At 43.2% G+C, this 20,366-nt stretch overlaps 1 protein-coding gene across 5 annotated transcripts in view; it reads left to right on the top strand.

The window, feature by feature from the left end:
* SMOC1 (SPARC related modular calcium binding 1) overlaps nt 1–20,366 on the top strand; it is a 153,986-nt gene that overhangs the window by 67,822 nt on the left and 65,798 nt on the right. For all 5 annotated transcript variants that reach the window (XM_029952492.1, XM_029952495.1, XM_029952494.1 and 2 more), the window contains exons 2-3: nt 2,996–3,161; nt 4,320–4,432. In XM_029952492.1, coding sequence (XP_029808352.1) covers nt 2,996–3,161; nt 4,320–4,432 — 279 coding nt within the window. The remainder of the gene's footprint in view (nt 1–2,995; nt 3,162–4,319; nt 4,433–20,366) is intronic.

Raw genomic sequence — 20,366 nt, 5'->3', positions numbered from 1 at the left:
TGTCACAGCCACCATTGTCCTGTGTCTGTTCAGGAGGACATGGCCAGGGCTTCCCAAGCCCACCTCCTCCAGCTAGACCTTCGGGTTCCAAGTTTTCCATGGTGCATGGTTGCTTTAGGTGGAGAGAGTTGTCATGGCAGATGGATCTGGGTGGGGTAGGAGAGAAAAGACCCACCTCTCAATCTCAGAGACAACTTAAGTTCTAAGGTTGAGCCAGGGCAGGAAGCTGTGGACCACTTCCACCACCATGTAATCCTGGGTGGGGGCCGGGAGGGGAAAGCTCAGAGCATGGGGGTGATGGAGTGGCCCAGTGGCCCCCGGGATGGTGGCCGGAGCCTGCCTGCAAGGCCAGGCCTGTCACATTACACCAGCTGCTTTTGAGATAAAGCCGTGTGGGAGATGCTGCTACAGGGCCACGTGTCATTCACCCCTCAGATGCTCGAGAGCCCCAGCCTCACTGGGGATGTATGTATTCATAGGCCAAATAGACATTATCCTTGTCTTTGTGGGGTTCAAATTGGGGATTCCATTGTTAATCAGCTCACACAGTTCATTGTCACAAACTATTCAGTGCCACCAAGAGAAAGTGACATGTGAGAAGTTATTCTAGGGATCCCGGGCTCATCTGTGAGAGTCGGGGAAAGCCTCCTAAGAGAGATGATGTGAGGTGAAATCTGAAGTAGGGGTGGGAGGGAAGGGAGAAGGCACAGTGTGTCCAAAGGCCTGGAGATAGGAGCAAATGAAGCTCATTTGGGAGTGGAAAGCAGGCCAGTGTTCCTGACCAGTGGTGGACCCAGTGGGGACAAGGCAGTAAGAGGTGAGGCCAGGGAGGAAGCCCCCGAGGTCAGATTTGCCATGCCTAGGAGACTGTGTGAAGGTCCAGAGGGGCAATAGGACACCACTCAAGGGTTTCAAACAGGGTCAACCTGAGGGGAGTGAGGCCAAGGATCCCATGCAGGGTGGAGGTGTGGATGACACCACCCCTCTTCCGCCATCCTGTCAGCTCAAACTCTCTTCTCTGTGTGGCAGCCTGGGGGGCAGGGGGCTGCCTCTGGATGTGGCTCTCTATAGTATTGGTTTCACTCCCAGAACACTAGACTCTGTGAGATGCTCTCAGGACATTTTCTTCTGGGCTTGGGCCGGAGTCAGGTTGAACCCCTGTGTGTGGGAGCCCAGAGGGTCTGCAGGGAAGACACGGTGCACTGTCCACCTGAGGAGGCCTGCATGGTTTCAGGCCACAGCCACTCCCTCCCTGTGCTGAGCAGCCAGCATTCAGGTATGAGGTCAGGATTGCAGGAGGGACTGGTTGTGAGTTTGGGGGGCAGTGTGTGTCCTAGTGGACAGATTTGGACTCTCCTGGAACTTGGCCAGGCTGGGAGGGTGGGGTTCATATTCCTGGTACTCCCTTGAAGGGACTGGTACTGCCTCTAGACTCCTGCTGGTGTTCTGGAAAAGGGTCAAACTCCCATTTAGCTGCTTTGCACAAAGGGCCTGAAGATGCATGAGAAACAGGGGTCGTATTCACACCCTCCCTAACTCTATGAGGTTGGTGTGATTATTCAGTCAGCTCCAGTGTCACCAATGGCCAGATGTGTGCTCGCGACATTGTCATGCGTTATTGTGGGATATGCATTCCATCAGCTTATACTGATGAAGAGCCTCGAGTGGGCTTAGAGCTCTGCTCCCTAGGGGTATATAAGAGTGGATGCAGCCCATGCAGCTTAATCGTGGGTTATTCAACAGAAGCTCAAAGATTCTATGACCCAATTACTGTTTTCTGGTTGAATCCTATACTTGCTAACAGGGATTCACTAAAAAACGGTTCACAGTCAGATAAGTGGGAGATGCATCATCCTACATGCCCTTTAACTTGGCTATCTGTTGCTGTGTAACAAGCTACCACAAACTTTGATGGCTTAATACACCAGTTTATTATTATCCTTCACAGTTCCCTGGTTTGACTGGGCTCAACTGGGTGGTTCTCACTTGGGGTGTCAAATGTAATTATTTTTATTTTTCTTATTTTTATGCAGTCAGATGATAGTGGGGGTGGACATCTAATATCTTCTTCACTCACATATCTCTGTGCCTGGGTTGGTTATGCACTTCTCTCTGCACATGGTTTTGTCACACGCTAGCTTGGGCTTCCTCATAGCATGGCGGTCTCAGAACCCTGGGGAAACTGTAAAGCTTCATATGACCTTGCTCAAAAGTCCCAAAATATCATTTCCACAGCATTTTATTGGCCAAATTACTGAGGATAGTGCAGATTCAAGGGGAGGGAATTAGCTCAACAGGAAGAGTAGCACACAATTTGCTGCTGTCACAATGCAGAAGAATGTATCAAAGATATCTGAGAAGTCCTGCAAGAAAAAAACCTGTTTCACTCAGTATTTCCCAATATGCTTATTCTCTTTTTAAATCAGGAAATCCCTTTCTCATAGAAAATCACTTATTTCTGCCAGAAAGCAGTGGGTAGAAATTGAAGGGTGATGGAGTTGGGTCTCACTACTCCTTTCTAATAAATGAAACTCCCCAAAGCTGGGATATAGAGATTGCTAGTGAGTTGCTGACTTGGGGAAGTCTCCAAACAGGGGTCATGTGACCACATACAAGGATGGAAAGGCTAAATATCCAGGTGGTGAAAGCTTTGACTTCTGACTGATCTAGGCTCAAATCCATCACTTAGAGCTGTGTAATATTGGACAAGTTACCTCTTTCTGGCTTGAGTTTCTTTATCTACAAAATAAATAGTTCCTATTTCATAGGGCTGTTGTGAGGATTAATGAGATCCTGTCTGTAAATGACTTAGCACAGCATGCTCTCCTTGGTTAGACTCTGTGACTGCTCAGTTCCCTTCCACTTCTAGGGTTTAATAACTTTGGGTTTATTCTGGACTTGCTCCCCAAGGCGAGCCAGTATTGTAAGACATGGCCTCACCCCTACTTTTCTTATAAAACTAACCTCTGTACTCTTTCACTTTTCTCCAACCTAGTTCCTCATAAGTGACCGTGACCCTCAGTGCAACCTCCACTGCTCCAGGACTCAGCCCAAACCCATCTGTGCCTCCGACGGCAGGTCCTACGAGTCCATGTGTGAGTACCAGCGAGCCAAGTGCAGAGACCCGACCCTGGGTGTGGTACATCGTGGTAGATGCAAAGGTGAGTATGTGCACATTCGCCCAGCTGCAAAGGGGCTCCCGGGCACCGGGGCTCCCTGCATGGTTTGCTTACTGCAGGGGAAGCTCAGAATGAGTCTGTTCATTTTGTTTGCCACTATCTGTCCACTCTCCCGCCAGGGAATATGGGAAAGATGACTGGCCTACCTAAAGGAATGAGTACTTCTCTGTCTTTCCAACACTTGCCACCAGGCTAGGGCTTGGAGAGATGTGCTGCTATCTGGCTAGTGCCCTTTATTTTTATTTTTTATTTTTGTAAACGGAGATGCTTAAAATGGCAAGACATTATTGTTGGCTCCTAGATAGGGATTCCAAATGGTTGGCCAACAGATGTGTTTTGTTTGGGCTGCTTGCATGTTTAAAAATATTAAAAATATTTGAGACAATATTTCAAAATTGAGAGATTCGACATAAAAATCTGGAGTTTTGTACTTCTCATAAATAATTGGAAGCTCTGGTAATGTTAGGTCTGTGTTCCCTCCCTCAGGGAACCACATGGCTAGATCTGAGTAGCAACTTCCTCCTCTTAACGGGAGCCGGTTCTCCACTTTGCTGCAGTCCCCAGCACTCACTGCAGTGTCTCTATGCTGAGGGCCATTCTGTGCACACTCAGTCCAGCCCTTTAATTTATGTCACTTTCCTAGGCCCTCCGGAGATTGGGGCTTGTGATTTGATCAGCCCTGGGCTGCATAAAGCTGTTGTAGACTGAGCAGGATGCCCAAGAGCTTCTGGTCTTGCAGAGAAAGTGCTCACAGTTCTTGAACCATAAAACATCTTTGAGACCCTGTGGGCTTGCAAATGTTTTAATAAGCCCAGTGAAAGATAATAGAGGTGAAACATTTTTTCCCCTGGTTGGGGAGTGGGTATGGCTGAAGGTACTTGGGAGAGAAAAATAAGCAGAATCTGGTATAAATATGCCTCCCTGGCTTTTCTAAGATTAACATTAAGAGGACACTGAGGCCAAGCAGCACTTACTAGCCACTGCCTGTGTGTTGTTGGAAAATCTAGTTACGCGTCTGTGGGCTTGCCCACAGGTGGAGAGCTTTTCTCTCAGCATTCCTCGTACTGCGGCCATTTTGTTCCATGGGTCCAGAGTGGATCCGGGTGAAGTATGGAAAACGCTCCTGCTCTCCTCTTACAGACGCTGGCCAGAGCAAGTGTCGCCTGGAGCGGGCACAGGCCCTAGAGCAAGCCAAGAAGCCCCAGGAGGCGGTGTTTGTCCCGGAGTGCAGCGAGGATGGCTCTTTTACCCAGGTGAGGCCTTGGCCAAGTCTCTCAGCCCCATTTCCTGGACTGAGGCCGAGGGGAGGCCCTTGAAGGGAGAGGGCCCCTCAGAGCCTTTGCTTTCTGGGAAACAGCTGAGGGCTCTTGACACCTTCTGGTGCTACCTTCTGGTGCCTGTGTTCCCCCTCTTGGGCCCTCCATGCCACCCTTTGCCAGCTGGCACTGGGTCCTGAAAAGGGGCATGGAAGTCTGAGCCAGGAAACTGGCATTGCTTGGTCCTCATCCTCCCTGCTGGCTGTCTCCATTTTTCTCTTCTGTCAAATGCAGGCTGATTATTTTTCTTATCCCTGCCAGTTTCCATGGGCAACCCCTGGTAATCCCTTCACTATTTATTTCTACCCCTCTGCCCTCCCCTTCTTCCTACCCCTAGTCCTTGAACGAAGCAATACTCCCTTTGAGTACACATCGTACCATGATTCTTGGCGTGAATGTGGGTGTGTGCATGTGCATGCGTGTGCATGCGTGCATACATGCATGCACCCAGATTTTAACATTTCTTTTCAGGCAGTCCCACCTCTCATCCTGCACTGTCTTCTGGTTAGTGCTTCATGTAAAAGTAACCTTGGCTATGTTGATGTTGGCACAACTATTTCTAAAACAGGCAGCATGGGAACCGTAGGATGCCCCTTTACAAAGCTTTTAGGCTGGATGGGGGATGTAGACTGGGGCGGGGGGAGGCAGCTGGATACAGGTGTTGTCGGGGTGAAAGTAGGGAATTTCGCTGGGCGAGGGAGAGTCAGCCACATGGTTGGGGCCGATCACAGTGCCTGCTTCTCTCTGTGGAATAGGGCAGCATTTGGGGGAGTCCCACTGCTTTGGGGTTGGAAGCAGAGCCTTCAGAGGTTTAAAAGCTTCTCTGTAATTCTGGAATCAATGGGGCAAAGGGTGTAGCCTGGCCTTTGGTTTCATAGGTTTCATCTTTCTTTTCAGGGCTGAGCCTGGGGATTGCTGATTTCAGACTGATGCTTGTTGGGGTAGAAGCGGGGAGGGGTGGTGGGGAAGGGTTTGGGCATCATATTTTTTAAATGTTTGCTTATTAATTTAGTTAGAGAGCATGCATGTGAGCAGGAGAAGGGCAGAGAGAGAGAGAGAGTGAGAGAGAGGACCCCAAACAGGCTCCTAGCTGTCAGCACAGAGCCCAATGCGGGGCTTGAACCCACAAATTGTGAGATCATGACCTGAGTTGAAATCAAGAGTCAGAGGCTTAACCATCTGAGCCACCCCATGTGCCCCTAGGCATCATATTTATTAAAGTTCCTAGCCAACTCAAACATTCGGCCAGGAGTGAGAGCCGCTAGATTAACCTGACCTTGGCTGCCTACCCTGTGAGAGGCACCCTTCTTCATTTTGTCATGTAAACCTCACCTCGCGCCTGTGAGGTGGGTGTTGGTGTCTCCATTTATAGGGACAAGAAGTGCCAGTGCTGGGATTCGCACTCGGACCCCGCCAGCTCCCACGCCCCCCTGGTCCCCCAGGTTCTGCTGTCAGGGAGGCCCTGAGGTGGGGAGCGCAGGAGGGCAGTCTCATGCTGTGGTTCGCGTGCGGGTCCTGGAGCCACACTGCCCGGGCGTGAGTCCCCGCCCTCCGCCTCAGGTGGGCTTCTCGGGCTTCAGTGTCCTTCTGTGAGAAATGGAGATTACGAATTCCATTATTACCATACCTAATCATAATAACTACACTATACATCTTATTACATGTGACTCTTGTGACCGTTATTAGTGAGATCACTATAGTGTACCTTATAGGCCAAAGTGAGGGTTAAATACGTTCATGCGCACACTTCCCTTGGAACACACAAATGCTATTTAAACATTTTGCATTTTCATCATCATGACTCCCATCTCTACTCTGGGTCTACTCACATCTTCCCAGGGTGTTATAGGTGATGTCACGCAAGGAAAATTAAACCTTTTGCTGAGCCTCCCCCTCTTCAATGTTTTATTTATTATGTCTGCTGGTGAAAAGAACGCAGGTGATGTTTGCGTATGTATTTGAAACTGCACTGCTGGGAATTCACCTGCGGAGGAGATACTCAGACCTCCCTCTGCCTGGTTCCGGGCCCAGCCGGGGGCAGAGGTCCTAGGGAGGGGGCGTAGTTGGTGGCCATCGCTTCCCCCTTTCTCTAGGATTGTGTCCCTTCAGCGTGTTGCTTATGAGAAGGTTGACCCCTGCCCTCTGGGTTCTGAAGGTTGACCCTGTCCTCTCCCTCCGCTGCCTCGTGACAGACAGCTGCTGGCCAGCTTTTGTTTTGGTGAGGCCAGTCCAGACCAGGTGGTGTTTGCTGGAAAGGAACTTCCAGATTAGTCGGGGCAGAATTGCTGAACGAGAGGCCTCTGAAGTTCAGTAGAGGTTGGATAGACAGTGAAGAACCCTTTCATTTGTTTGACACACTAAGCACTGCCATGTGTCTGCAGGCTCGAGGCTGGCTCGCCCCGATGGGCAGCCAGGCAGCCAGACGGCCAGCCCGACCTCGTGACAGTGATTGAAATGGATGTGCTCTTTCCCTTGATCAAAGACACGGCGATAACTTCACAAAACAAGGCTGCCTCTGAGTGTGCTTCAGTCGCATCGACAGGCTGCCCAAAGGCCGCAAGACAAAATGTTTCTCCCTCCCCCAGCCTCCACTGTCACTTAGCCGCACTTTTTTTGTTTTGTTTTGTTAAGACCCCAATCCAGCGACCAGCTGTGTTGCTTTAATATTCCTTAGAATATTGATATGCGCGCATCCTGATGTTATTAGCATATTTTAGCCCTGTGAATTATTACGCGGTACTGTGCTCTTGAAGTTTATGGAGGGAACGAGGGGATCCTAATGGGATTGGATCTGTTTGGCATGGGACACAGCTTGGGACCACATGAGCTGCTTGGTTTTAATGGGGTTCATGTGGGATGCGCGGTCTCTGTTCTCTTCTTTGTTTTCCCTGTCTTCTTTGTGTCCCCCTTCCAGCGTCCCCCCACCCCTCACCCCTGCCTACTTAACACAGCAGGGTGGTGCACATTAGGTCACACGTGCCTTTTAAGAACCTTGATACCTAGTCTCCACCTCAAACGCTGGGAGTGGGGCTCAAACATTTTAAGCTCCCCAGGTGATGATAGCGTTTGGTCAGGTTTTGGGTGACCTGCTGTTGGGAGGACTTCATCACTCTTGTTTTTGATGGCATCATTGGAATGTGGAGTTAAGGCTCTCTGGTGGCCTGCTGAGTAAGGCTGGGAGTTAAGCGCTGTGTCCTTTCCTGTGGCCTTATCTGTTTTCTCTTCTGGGTGTCAGGAACATAATTCCTGACATCTGTTCTGCCAAGTCCTCTGCCAAGCAATTGTCTGGTGCCCAAACTGATTAACTGAAAGCCCGGCCCGAAGTGCAAGGGGATTGGATTAGCACCACCAGGAAATGTTGGCTGGAGTTTGTCAAGCGTGTGCATCACTGAGTAATCACGATCTACTCAACTGAGTGTTACTTGGTGCCAGGCACTGAGTTTTACACCCATTAATCTTCACTGGAGCCCTTTGAGGTAGTTACTAATACCCTTCCTTATAAAGGAAAACTAAATTTCAAAGAGGTTGAATAACTGGTTCAAGGTCACTGCACTAGAAAGGATTTGTACCCAGGCCTACCTAATTTCCAGGCCTGTGCTTTTGACTTTTTTATGCTATAAAAGTGGCCTTGATGCGTATGTAATTCATTTTCATCACCATTGTTATTCCAGAAGTCCCCACTGTGATGCTGGTGATCAATCGGTAAAGAAAAAAATAAAAAAGAAAGAGAGAGAAAAACGAAGAAATCCTTTTGATTATGGAGATCTCCAAATATACAAAAAGAAATAGTAGTACAATGAACTCCATGTATGTGTCCCCCAGCGTCACCATAATCAGCATGTGGTTGATTCTGTTTCATCTCTGCCCCAGTTTCATCTCACTTCCCAAACTGGATGGCTGCAAAGCAAGTCCCAGACACACTGATTTCTCGTCTCAATCGTATTGGAGTCCCTCAAACATTTGCATCCCAAACATGCACCGTGTGCTGGTTAGCACGGAGCGTGTAAAAATGTCACGCCTTGTGCCTTCAAGGAGCTTATGTGCGGAAAACGTGTGAGAACCAGTAATAAAGTAGCTAGTATACAAGGCCATACATGTACCACTGGGTACATTTCAAACGCCCATTTATAAGTCAGTAATTCGGAAATCTGAGCACATTTTATTGTTGAGAAAATAAATATCAATTAAAAATTTCTGAACATAAAACCTTAGCCAACACTAAAACACATATGACATTTGCCTTAATGACAAACAGCTAACACACAAAGAATTCTTACCAGCCAGGACGAAGGAGATCCTAGTAGAAAAGCAGGCAAGAGATAACCAACCAGCAGCCACACAGTAGTAGCAACTAGCCAATGAATGAATATGAATCCTGTCACTTTCCTTAGTAATTAAATAAATACAAATTTAAAAAAATAATGCCATTTCGCTTAGCAAGTTGGCAAAAATTAGAGAAGAGATAGTAATATTCAGGCTTGAATACTATTAACCATTGAGAGTTACTAAAGAAAAAATACTATCCCCACTTTAAAGTTTGGAAAGTAAACTGGCATTGGAATTTTGTGGGATAATTTTGCAGTATGGGTCAAAAGTGCTTGGCTGTGCCCATCTCTTGTGCCTATTCTTCTACTTCTAGGAATTTATTCTAAGGAGATCATTAAAAATCTGTGCAAATACTTACCCACAAGGATTTTTTTTTAAGCTCTGCTTATAGTAGCAAACATTTGGAAGCAATCTAAAAATCCAATAATAGAGGATTACATAAACAAATTAGACATAATTCATATGCAATTCATAGCTGCCATATTTTGCAGCTAGTAAAATGATGTGTTACAGAGGCCCATTTTACGTAGTGGGTGTATGTAGGTATGTTAGGAACTTCATCAATCAAATACTTTAAAATAGAAATATTTTCATTTTGTTCTAAATAGAAAAGGTTTACTTAACTTTGTAAGAGAAGAGTTCTGATCACACAGAAGGACATAAAGTAAAAGAGTAAAGCCAATGATCTCATCTCCAGGAAAGGGCAACAACTGAGTTTCTAACCCTCCAGTTCTTTTCCTTTGTGCATAATTATCATTATTTAGGACAAAAATGATATAATATATATCTTTGGATAACATTTTCTTAGACTAATCACATGGTGGAATTATGTCTGGGTTAATTACATATGAATCTACATAATGTTAAAAATGTTTTTGAAGTATAATTGGCATACCATTATGATATTATATTAGTTTCAGGTGTACAACATCATGATTCAACTTTTGTACACACTGTGATCATCTCCCTAAATCTAGTTACCATTGTCACCATGCAAATTTAATATAGTATTATTGATTATATTCCTTATGCTCTACATTACATTCTCATGACTTATTTATTTTATAACTGGAAGTTTGTACTTAATGTTCCCTTGATCCATTTCACACCTGCCAACCCCTCTACCCTCTGGGAACCACCAGTCTGTTCTCTATATCTGGGATTTATTTTGTTTTGTTTTTTAGAGTCTACATATAAGTGAAATCATGCAGTATTTGTCTTTCACTGTCTAACTTACTTCACTTAGCATAATACTCTCAAGGTTCATCCATGTTGTCACAAATGGCAAAATTTTTCTTTTTTATGGCTTAGTAGTATTCCATTGCATATGTGTGTGTGTGTGTGTGTGTGTGTGTGTGTGTGTGTGCGCGCGCGCGCATGCACGCACACCATATTTTCTTCATCCATTCATCTATTGTTGGACCCTTAGATTGTCTTCATATCTTGGCTATTGTAAATAATGCTGCAGTGAACATAGGGGTGCTTATATCTTTTTGAATTAGTAGCTTCATTTTCTTTAGATAATACCCAGAGGTAGAATTATTGGATTATATGGTAGTTTTATTTTTAATTTTTTTTAGGAACCTCCATACTTTTGGTGGTGTAGCAACATACATTCCCACCAATAGAGCATGAAGGTTCCCCTTCCTCCACCTTTTTGCCAATGCTTGTTATTTTTTATCTTTTGTATATGAGCCATTCTGGATAATATCTCAATGTGGTTTTGATTTTCATTTTCCTGACAAATTAGTGCCTTTTCATGTGCCTGTTGGCCATCTGTATGTCTTCTCTGTAAACATGTCTATTCAAATCCTCTGTCCATTTTTGAACTGGATTGTGTTTTTTGTTAAAATGTATGAATTTAAAAAATATATTTGGATATTAACCTGCTATTGAATACATAGGTTGCCTTTTCATTTGGTTGATGGTTTCCTTCTTTGTGCAGAAGCTTTTTAGTTTGATATAGTCCCATTTGTCTATTTTTGCTTTTGTTTCTCTTGCCTTTGAGGTCAGATCCAAAACAAAATAAAAAACAAAAACAAACAAAAAAACCCAAAATGAAACATTGCTAAGACTTATGTCAAGGAATTTATTGCTTATGTTTTTTTCTAGGAGTTTTATGGTTTCAAGTCTTACATGCAAGTTTCAACCCATTTTGAATTTATTTTGGTATATGATATAAAATAGTGGTCCAGTTTCATTCTTTTGCATGTGGCTGTTCAGTTTTCCCAATACTATTTATTGAAGAGACTGTCCTTTCCTCTTATATTCTTGCCTTCTTTGTCATATATTAATTGACCATATAGGCATCGGTTAATTTTTGGGCTCTTGATTCTGGCCCATTGGCTTATGTGTCTGTTTGAATGCCAATACCATACTGTTTTGGTTATTATAGTTTTGTAGTATAGTTTGAAATCTGGGAGCATGATACCTCTGACTTTGTTCTTTCATAAGAATACTTTGGCTATTCATGGACTTTTAGGTTCCATACAAATTTTGTAGTTATTTGTTCTAGTTCTGTGAAAAATGCCATTGGAATTTTGAAAGGGATTGCATTGGATCTGTAGATTAATTTGGGTAGTGTGGACATTTAACAATATTAATTCTTATATTCCATGAGCACAAAATATCTTTGTGTGTATTTGTGTCTTTCTCAATTTCTTTCTTTAATGTCTTACAGTTTTCAGTGTATAGGTCTTTCACCTCCTTAGTTAAACTTATTTGTAAATATGTATTCTTTTTGATGCAATTATAAATAAGATTGTTTTCTTGATTTCTCTTTCTAACATTTTGTTATTAGTGCATAGAAACACAACATTTTTGTCTATTAATCTTGTATCCTTCAACTTTACAGAACTTATTTATTCTAACAGCTTTTTGGTGGAAGCCTTAAGGTTTTCTATATATAATGTTATGTCATCTGCAAATATGGAAAGTTTTACTTCTTTTTTTTATTTAGATGGTCTTTATTTCTTTTCCTTGTGTAATTATTGTGTTTATGATTTCCAATGCTATATTGAATAGAAGTGGGGAAGATAAGGCTCCTTGTCTTGCTTCTGATGTTAGAGGAAAAGCTTTCAGCTTTTCATTATTGAGATTAGTCTCAATTAGCATTGAGTTTGTCTTATATGGCCTTTATTGTGTGGAGTTACATTCACTCCATATCCACTTTGTTGAGAATTTTTAAGCATACATGGATGTTGAATTTTGTCTAATACCTTTTCTGTATCTACTGACATGATCATATCATTTTTATCTTTTATTTTGTTAATGTGCTGTATCACTTTGATTGACTTGTGGATATCAAACTATCCTTGCATCCCTGGAATAAGTCCTGATCATGGTGTATGATCCTTTAATGTATTGTTGGATTTGGTTTCCTGATATTTTGTTGAGGACTTTTATCTATATTCTTCAGGGATATTGGCCTTTACTTTTCTTCTGTTGTTTTTATTCTTGTTTGGTTTTGGTATCACAGTGATGCTGGCCTTGTAAAATGAGTTTGGGTGTGTTCCCTCTTCATCTTGTTGGAAGAGTTAAAGAAGAATAGGTATTAAATCTTCTTTGAATGTTTAGTAGAGTTTTCCAGTGAAGCCATCTGGTCCTGGACTTTTCCTTGTTGGGAGGATTTTGCTTACTGATTCAGTATCCTTACTAGTGATCTATTTCTTCTTGATTCAGTTTTAGAAGATAGTATGTTTTTAGGAATTTATGCCTTTCTTTTAGTTTGTCAAATTTGCTGGTATGCAGTTGTTTATAGTAATCTCTTAGAATCCTTTGTATTTCAATGGTATCTGTTGTAGCTTCTCTTTTATTTTTTATTTTATTTACTTGAGTTCTTTCTCTTTTTTTCTTGGTGAGTCTAGCTGAAGGTTTGTCAATATTATTTATTTTTTCAAAGAACCAGTTCTTAGTTTCACTGATCTTTTCTATTATCTTTTTATTCTCTGTTCTATTTATTTCTGCCCTAAACTTCTTTTACTACCTTTGGGCTTCATTTGTTCTTCTTTTTCTAGTGCCTTCAGGTGTAAAGTTAGATTACTCATTTGAGATTTTTCTTGTTCCTTTAGGTAGACCTGTGTTGTTTTGAATTCCCTCTTAGAACCATTATAACTACATCCATAGATTTTGCTATGTTGTTTTTCTATTTTAATTTGTGTCTAGGTTTTTTTTTTTACTTCTTTGATTTTTCCTGTGACCTGGTAGTTGTTCAGTAGCATATTGTTTAATCTCCAAGTATTTGTGGTTTTTACAGTTTTCCTCTTGTAATATATTCTTAGTTTTATTCCATTGTAGTCAGAAAAGATGCTTGAATGATATTAATTTTCTTCAATTTATTGAGATTTGTTTTGTGGACTACCATATGATTTATCCTGTGGAATGTTCTATGTGCACTTGAGAAGAATGTGTATTCTGCTGCTTTTGGATGGACTTATGTATATATCTATTAAGTTCATACGGTCTAATGTGTCATTTAGGACCATTGTTTCCTTATTAATTTTCTGCCTAGATGATCTATCCATTGATGTAAGCTGCTGTTCTTTTATTGCTGTTTATTTCCCTCTTTATGTCAGTAAATATTTGCTTTATATATATTGGTGCTTTATGTTTGGTACAAAAATATTTATAAATGTTGTATCTTTTTGCTAGATTAATCTCTTTATCATTATGTTGTGCCTTTTTTAAAATTTTTATTTCAATGTTTATTTTAAAGTCTTTTGTTGGATCTAAGTATTGCTACACCAGCTTTCTCTTGGTTTCCATTTGCATGGAAGGTATATTTCCATCCCTTCACTTTTAGTGTGTGTGTGTGTGTGTGTGTGTGTGTGTGTGTCCTTACTTCTGAAGTGAGTCTCTTGTATGTAGGCAGCATATAGATGGGTCTTGTTGTTATTGTTGTTGTGTGTTTTTTAAATCCATTCAACCATTCTATGTCTTTTGATTGGAGAATTTAGTTCATTTACATTTAAAGTACTTATTGATGAGTATGTAATTATTGCCATTTTGTTCATTGTTTTTTGGCTATTTTTGTATCTAACAGTCTATTTTAGGCTGATAGCAACTTGAATGTGAATACATTCCAAAATTCCATATTTTTACTACCCCCTCCCCCAAGATTTTACATTTTTGACATTACATTTTACCTCTTTTCACTTTGTATATCTTATAAGTAATGTCGTTTTAGTTAATTCTACTACTTTTGCCTTTTAACCTTCATACTAGCTTTATTGGTGATTTATCCACTACCTTTACTATATATTTACCTTTTCTAGTGAGATTTTTACTTTTGCATTTTTTTTGTTGTTGTTAATTAGTGCCATTTACTTTCAGTTTAAAGAAGTTTCTTTAACATGTCTTATAATGCTGGCTTAGCGGTGATGAATTCTTTTAGCTTTTGTTTACCTGAAAGACTTTGTCTCTTATTCACTTCTGAATGCTAACCTTGCCAGGTAGAGCATTTGTGGCTGGAAGTTGCTGAAAAATCGGCTTATAGCCTTGTGGGGTTTCCTTTGTGTATAACAAGTTGCTTTTCTTTTGCTGCTTTCAAGATTCTCTCTTTAGTGTTTGACATTTTAATTATAATGTGCCTTGGCGTGTATCTCTTTGGGTTCCTTTCATTTGGAACTCTCTGGGCTTCCTGGACCTGGATGTCTCTTTTTTTCTACCCCAGGTCAAAGCGTTGTCAGCAAATAGGTTTACAGCCCTTCTTTTTCTCTTCTCCTTCTGGGACCCCTCTAATGTGAGTGTGATCCTGCTTGATGTTGTCCCGTATGTCTCTAAAGCATCCTCATTTTTTTTTTTTACCCACATCCAAAGCAATTTTTATTTTGCTCACAAAATAGAAGTAACAGTCAAGTTTTAGTATGACAGCTGAAGTACTAAGTTCATGGGAAAGGAATTCCATTTTCAATATTTCAAAAATGCTAAGTTAGTTTATATATTTTCAAAAGCTTTTGAAGAAATAATCAGAATATCAGGGGAAAAAAAGAGGTATTGGCTCTAATGTACAAAAAACTTCAATTTCAGCAAACCTCAAGCCTTCATGTTTCCAAATCGGAAGTTCAAACACTTAAGGAAGATCGTTTTTGAGGTTCAATTTGAGAAAGGTATCCACCTTTGATCCAGTCAATGTGAACAGCAGGATTATGTTACAAGTCTAGCTACTAGGTATCAACCTAAATGACCAGTGTTGAGAGTAAACTTTGCAGAGTAAGGGAGTCAATGTGAGCTTGGAAAATAGTTTATAAGAGATATATTCAGGGGAAGAAAGAAAAAAAAGATATAGCTAGAGATGGAGAGAAAGGTCAATAGTTTCTCTTCGTTTGACTAATTACTTTTGTCATTTTTTAATTGAAGTCAGTTAACACACAATGTTACATTAGTTTCAGGTGTACAACAAAGTGATTCAGTAAGTCTATAGGTTATGCCATGCTCATTGTCAAATAGCATTGTGTGGACTCATCTTCATTTTTAAAATTCTTTTTTTTTTTTTTTTTTGCTGCTCTGTCTGGATGAGTTTCAATGCTTTGTCTTCCAACTTGCTGATCCATTCTTCTGCTTCATCCAGCCTGCTGTTGAACCCCTGTAGTGTATTTTCCAGCTCAGTTTTTGTATTCTTTAGCACTGTGACTTCTGTTTGGGACTTTAAAAATATTTTCTTTCTTTGTTGAAGTTCTCACTGGGTTCCTCCATTCTTCTCCCAATGTCAGAGAGCATCTTTGTGATCATTTGAATTCCTTATCAATTTCAGTACTTAGCTCTGTATCATTACAGAGGTCTTTTTCTGAGGTTTTGTCTTGTTCTTTCATTTGAAATATATTTCTGTTTCCTCATTTTGGTTGACTCTCTGTGTTTGTTTCAATGCGTTAAGCAAAACAGCCACCTCTCCCAGTGGCTTGAAGCAGTGGCCTTGTGAAAATTATGAACCTGATAGTTCAACTTTGCCCGAGTTCTTGGTTGTCTCTTAAACCTTTGTGATGATCTAAATAGCCTGATTTATTCCTGGTATGCCCCCGTTGTTGAGGGTATGCCAAGACCTGTCAGTGTTATGAGGGAAAGAATCTCATTTAGCACCAAGTTTCAGGCTGACTGGAAGCCAGACCCTCAGGCAGCAGCTTTTAAAGAACACACATACGTGTGTGTGTGTGTGTGTGTGTGTGTGTGTGTGTGTGGTTTTGTGGGGCTGCAGTCATAACCCCTTCCAGCCTCCAGGTCAGGATATCTGGAGGTGTTCCCTGGTTGGCAGTTGCAAAAACTGGGGCTCCAGGTGAGTGTACAAACTCCCTTCTGGGAGGTCTCCTCAAGCTGTAGCAAGCCCGAGGGTTTCACAAGAACGATGTCTCCCTGCCTATGTTCCCTAGGAGTGCCTTAGTAGCCTCTAGATATATGGGAAACCCAAAGCTTGTCCCTCAGGCTGAAGCTCCGGAATAAGTAAATAAGCCTTTTTCCCGGGAAGACTGGGTATGTGTTTCAGGCTGCAGTCTGTGCAGTCCTGGACAAGGTGTTGGCCTGCCAAGAACTGTCTTCAAATTTATAACTGTCTGTTATAGTCCCTGGGAGCTCAGGAAAGCCAGCCCCCTGGGCCGCCGGGGCCAGGCGAACAAGAGGCACCCCCTGTGTGGTTTGTGTGCACTGGTTTTAGCCAGGCAGCTGGAGAGCGAAGGGGGCAGGGCACTCTCTCTGACTTCAGAAATGGAGGAGGATAATGCCTCAACTGTGTGCACCTGAGGGCGCCAGCCATGCGGCTGGAAGGGCCTTGTTCGCACTGGGCATGCGGGCCCCTGGTTGGGGGCTGGAGAAAGCCATAGCCGTTTAACTCACCAGCCCCAGTCAGGGCATGGGAGGGTGTCACCACCACCTGTGCTGTCAACATTAGAAAAGGAGCGAGAGACTGCCATGACCATTAGTGTATGTCCACCCTGGCCAGAGAGCAGGGCAGCGTGGAACCCACCTGGGCTCTCTGGCTTCAACAAGGCATTGGGACAGTGCAGGAGGGGGAGGTGCTGTGCTGCATAGCCCTGCCTATACTAGCAGGGTAGGACAAGTGTGCCCGAAGAGCATCTGCTAGCACAGGAGCACGCCAACTGTCTCCTGGCCCTTCAGCAGATGCCCTGGACCAGCAAGTGTCTCCTTTGCATACAGTCCAGGCGCTATGCAAATTGCTTTTGCACTGGATCCTTGGCATGAGACTGCATGTGGGACTCTTAAAAGGGGAATCTCAGTTTCCTATAGCATTTTGGGTGCCTTGAATGTCAGCCCCTTGGTTTTCTAAGACAGGCATTTCGTGGGGGGCTCATCTCTCTGCTGTAAATCCCAGGGTTCTCAGAGAAATGCTGGACTGGTGAGAGCCTTCCCTATTGTGTTTGCCTGTGTCTCTGCCTCTCCAACCCATTTTGATATGGTTCTTGTTGTTGGTTTTTTTTTTTTTTCAATGTTTATTTTTGAGCGAGTATGCAAGCAGGGGAGGTGCAGAGAGAAAGAGAGGGACAGAGGATCTGAAGTGGGCTCCATACTATCAGCAGAGAGCTGACACAGGGCTCAAACTCACAAACCATGAGATCATGACTGAGCTGAAGTCGCACGCTCAACCAACTGAGCCAGCCAGGTCCGCTTGAAATGATTCTTTTATCCTTTGTTGTTGAGAAGCAGTTCATCTAGTTTTCAAATCTTTTTCAGAGAAAAATGATCCATTTGCAGCTATAGATCCATATGTGGCATGACACGAGGTCATGGTGAGTTCAAGTTCTTCCTATACCACCATCTTGGACACCTCCTCTCTACCTCATTTTTAATGGCTGCATTGTATTCCATTGTATGACTACACTATGAATCCTGGAAATTCAGGGATTCAATTTCCAGAGAGAAAGAGAGAGACAGAGACAGAGAGAGACAGAGAATAAGCAGAGAAGGGGCAGAGAGAGGAGACACAGAATCCAAAGCAGGCTTCAGGCTCTGAGCTGTCAGCACAGAGCCTGACACGGGGCTTGAGCTGACGAACTGTGAGATCATGACGTGAGCCGAACTCAAACAATTAACTCACTGAGCCACCCAGGTGCCCCCGAAGGACATGCACTTTTTAAGGCATCTGATAGACACCACCAAATTGCCTTCCATAGTGTTGAGCACAATGTGGTTGATTTGTGGTTGTTACCAAATACATTACCAAGCCATTTACATTTTTTGTGTGTAGATGGATTGTAGTTCTAAGAATATTATGGAATATAAAACACCATTTATAATGTTATTTCTTTTTTTAAAGTTTTTATTTATTTAAAGAGGGATAGGGATAGAGAGAGAGAGAGAGAATGAATATCCCAGTAGGCTCCACATTGTCAGCACAGAGCCTGATGCAGGGCTCAGTCTCATGAACAGTGAGATCATGACCAGAGCCGAAATCAAGAGTCAGATGCCTAACCCACTGACCCGCCCCAACACCCCTGTAATGTTATCTTTACATGAAAAAATATTTTCTGTTTCCCATCTTTGATTCAATGTTCCAGAAACAGTCTTCCTTGATGAAGCTTTATCTGGCACTAACTCTTTCCTCCTTTTCACTGTTCTAATCACTGCTCCCCACATGAATACACACGTATACATGCTTTTTTATTTCCTGGTGTCCCTTTTTTTTTTTTTTGGCCTTTAGGGATCTGGGGAGCTGTAATTTCTTTTCAATGATGCTTTTTTCTAAAGTTGGAAGTTCAAATAAAAAGTTCTGTGCTCCCCTTGTCAGCATTTCCAGAGTTCTTACTGTTAGACTTCCTAACACTTAGGGAACTACAGCTTATTTCCTAAGTGCCCAGGCCAAGCTACGAAGCAGGTGTGAATGTTCTTTCTTGGCTTCTCCTCCCCCCCCCCCACCCCCATCGTGTAGAACTACCACTCCTGAAGTCATCCCTGCAGGCCTGAACTGTGTGATGCAATTGCCCTGGAAACACCCAGGTTTACCATCTGGGTGGGCTTCTTCCAGATTCCCAGCAAGGATGGAAGGGACCGATGCCCTGGCACCCCTGGCAGATTGGGCACTGGCAGGCTGGAGTGCTAAGCATTGACATGGGGGAAGGGTTTGTCCTTCCGTTGTTGACACTAGGAGCTATGTCTTTTTGTCTTAATGTGGAACTGTCGTACCTAGAGCGACCATGTGGGTCTCTGCTCGGTGCAGAGGCCTCTCTAGGTAAAGTTCTGGAACCCTGCGGCTTCTGTAAGCTCGAGTGTTCTGAGCTTCTCTAGCCCTAAATGGCACCTCTGGAAGTCCCCAAACAAAGCCAGTGCTGTATGTTACAGTGGATGGTGGCTTGCTCTAGGCTTCCTAAGCCTTCTAGAGCGTGTACAATGCCAATTTTTCTTTTCTTTTTTATAAAGCTGTTATGCTGTTAAAAAATCAAGCCCATCCTTTATGTATAAATGGCATAATGGTAACTAGACCCACTGTAAGTTAAGTTGTTGCTTTTTTTTGGGGGGGTGATAAATACTCAATAAACATATTATTATTGTTATAATTTGAACATCTCCTGTGCCAAGGGCATCTTATTCCTTGCTTTATGTTTGGTTTTCATTGCATGGCTTTTGTTCCAAACAGCCAGATACTGCCTATGAACATTTACATGAAAATGCCCACTGTTTAGCACATAGTTGCTCTTAAGCGAATGTTAGTTTTCTTCCTCATTAGGTATCAGTTTGCTTGGCTGTAAAATGGGAGAAGTAGTTGAGCTATCTCAGAAGTGGGCAGACTGTGACCCATGAGCTGGCCCCCTGGTTTTGTTCTTTAAAGTAACAGCTTTCTTGAGATATAATTCATGTTCTGTACAATTTATCCCTTCAAGTGTACAATTCGGTGGCTTTTAACATTCACAGGGGTGTACAGCCGCCTTCCCGCTGTGATGCCAGAACTCTGTCATCCCCTAAGGACATGTCCTGTTCCCATGGGGTCTGTGAAAGTGAATTCTTAGTTTTGTGAACGATGAGCCTGATCTTTCCATGTGCAGGAAGGACTTGTCTAGCAAGTGGTCCACCTACTCGCTCATACGTGGCGGGACCCGCCGCTCTCTCTTCTCAGTGAGAGAACCAGTATCCCCAGAATCACCCACGAGGTACAGAGGAGTGCGGGCGGTGTGGGTGGATGGAGCCTGCTTTCTGCTCAAACACTGTATCCACTGTGTTCTGTGATGACCTGCCTGCCCGACCTCCTCTTCCATGCTGAATGGCCACCTAGCATCCTCTCCCAGATTGGCTGGCGTCATTTGCTTTGCAAGCTAGTCACACAACTCAGGCCTGCAGAGGTGACTTCAGGAAGCACAGTTCTGTCATGTGAGGGTGGGGAGGAGGGAGCACTCAAAAGGAATATCCAGACCGCTTCATAGCTTAAGTCCAGGCACTTAGAGAAGCAGAGAGGGTGGTAGAAGCCCCCCTCACCTCTGAGCCTCACTTTTCCCACAGGCGGCAGGAAGGAGAGAGAAGCAGGCCTCCATCCTTCCCTTCCTCCCAAGTACGCCCCCTCTTGCTCTGTTTGTTTCCACGGAGACTAATGGAGGGACGGACTCATCAGGGC

Source organism: Suricata suricatta, chromosome 9 (genome assembly GCF_006229205.1).
Source record: "Suricata suricatta isolate VVHF042 chromosome 9, meerkat_22Aug2017_6uvM2_HiC, whole genome shotgun sequence".
Lineage (NCBI taxonomy): Eukaryota > Metazoa > Chordata > Mammalia > Carnivora > Herpestidae > Suricata > Suricata suricatta.
This window is presented reverse-complemented; position numbering and strand designations above follow the sequence as displayed.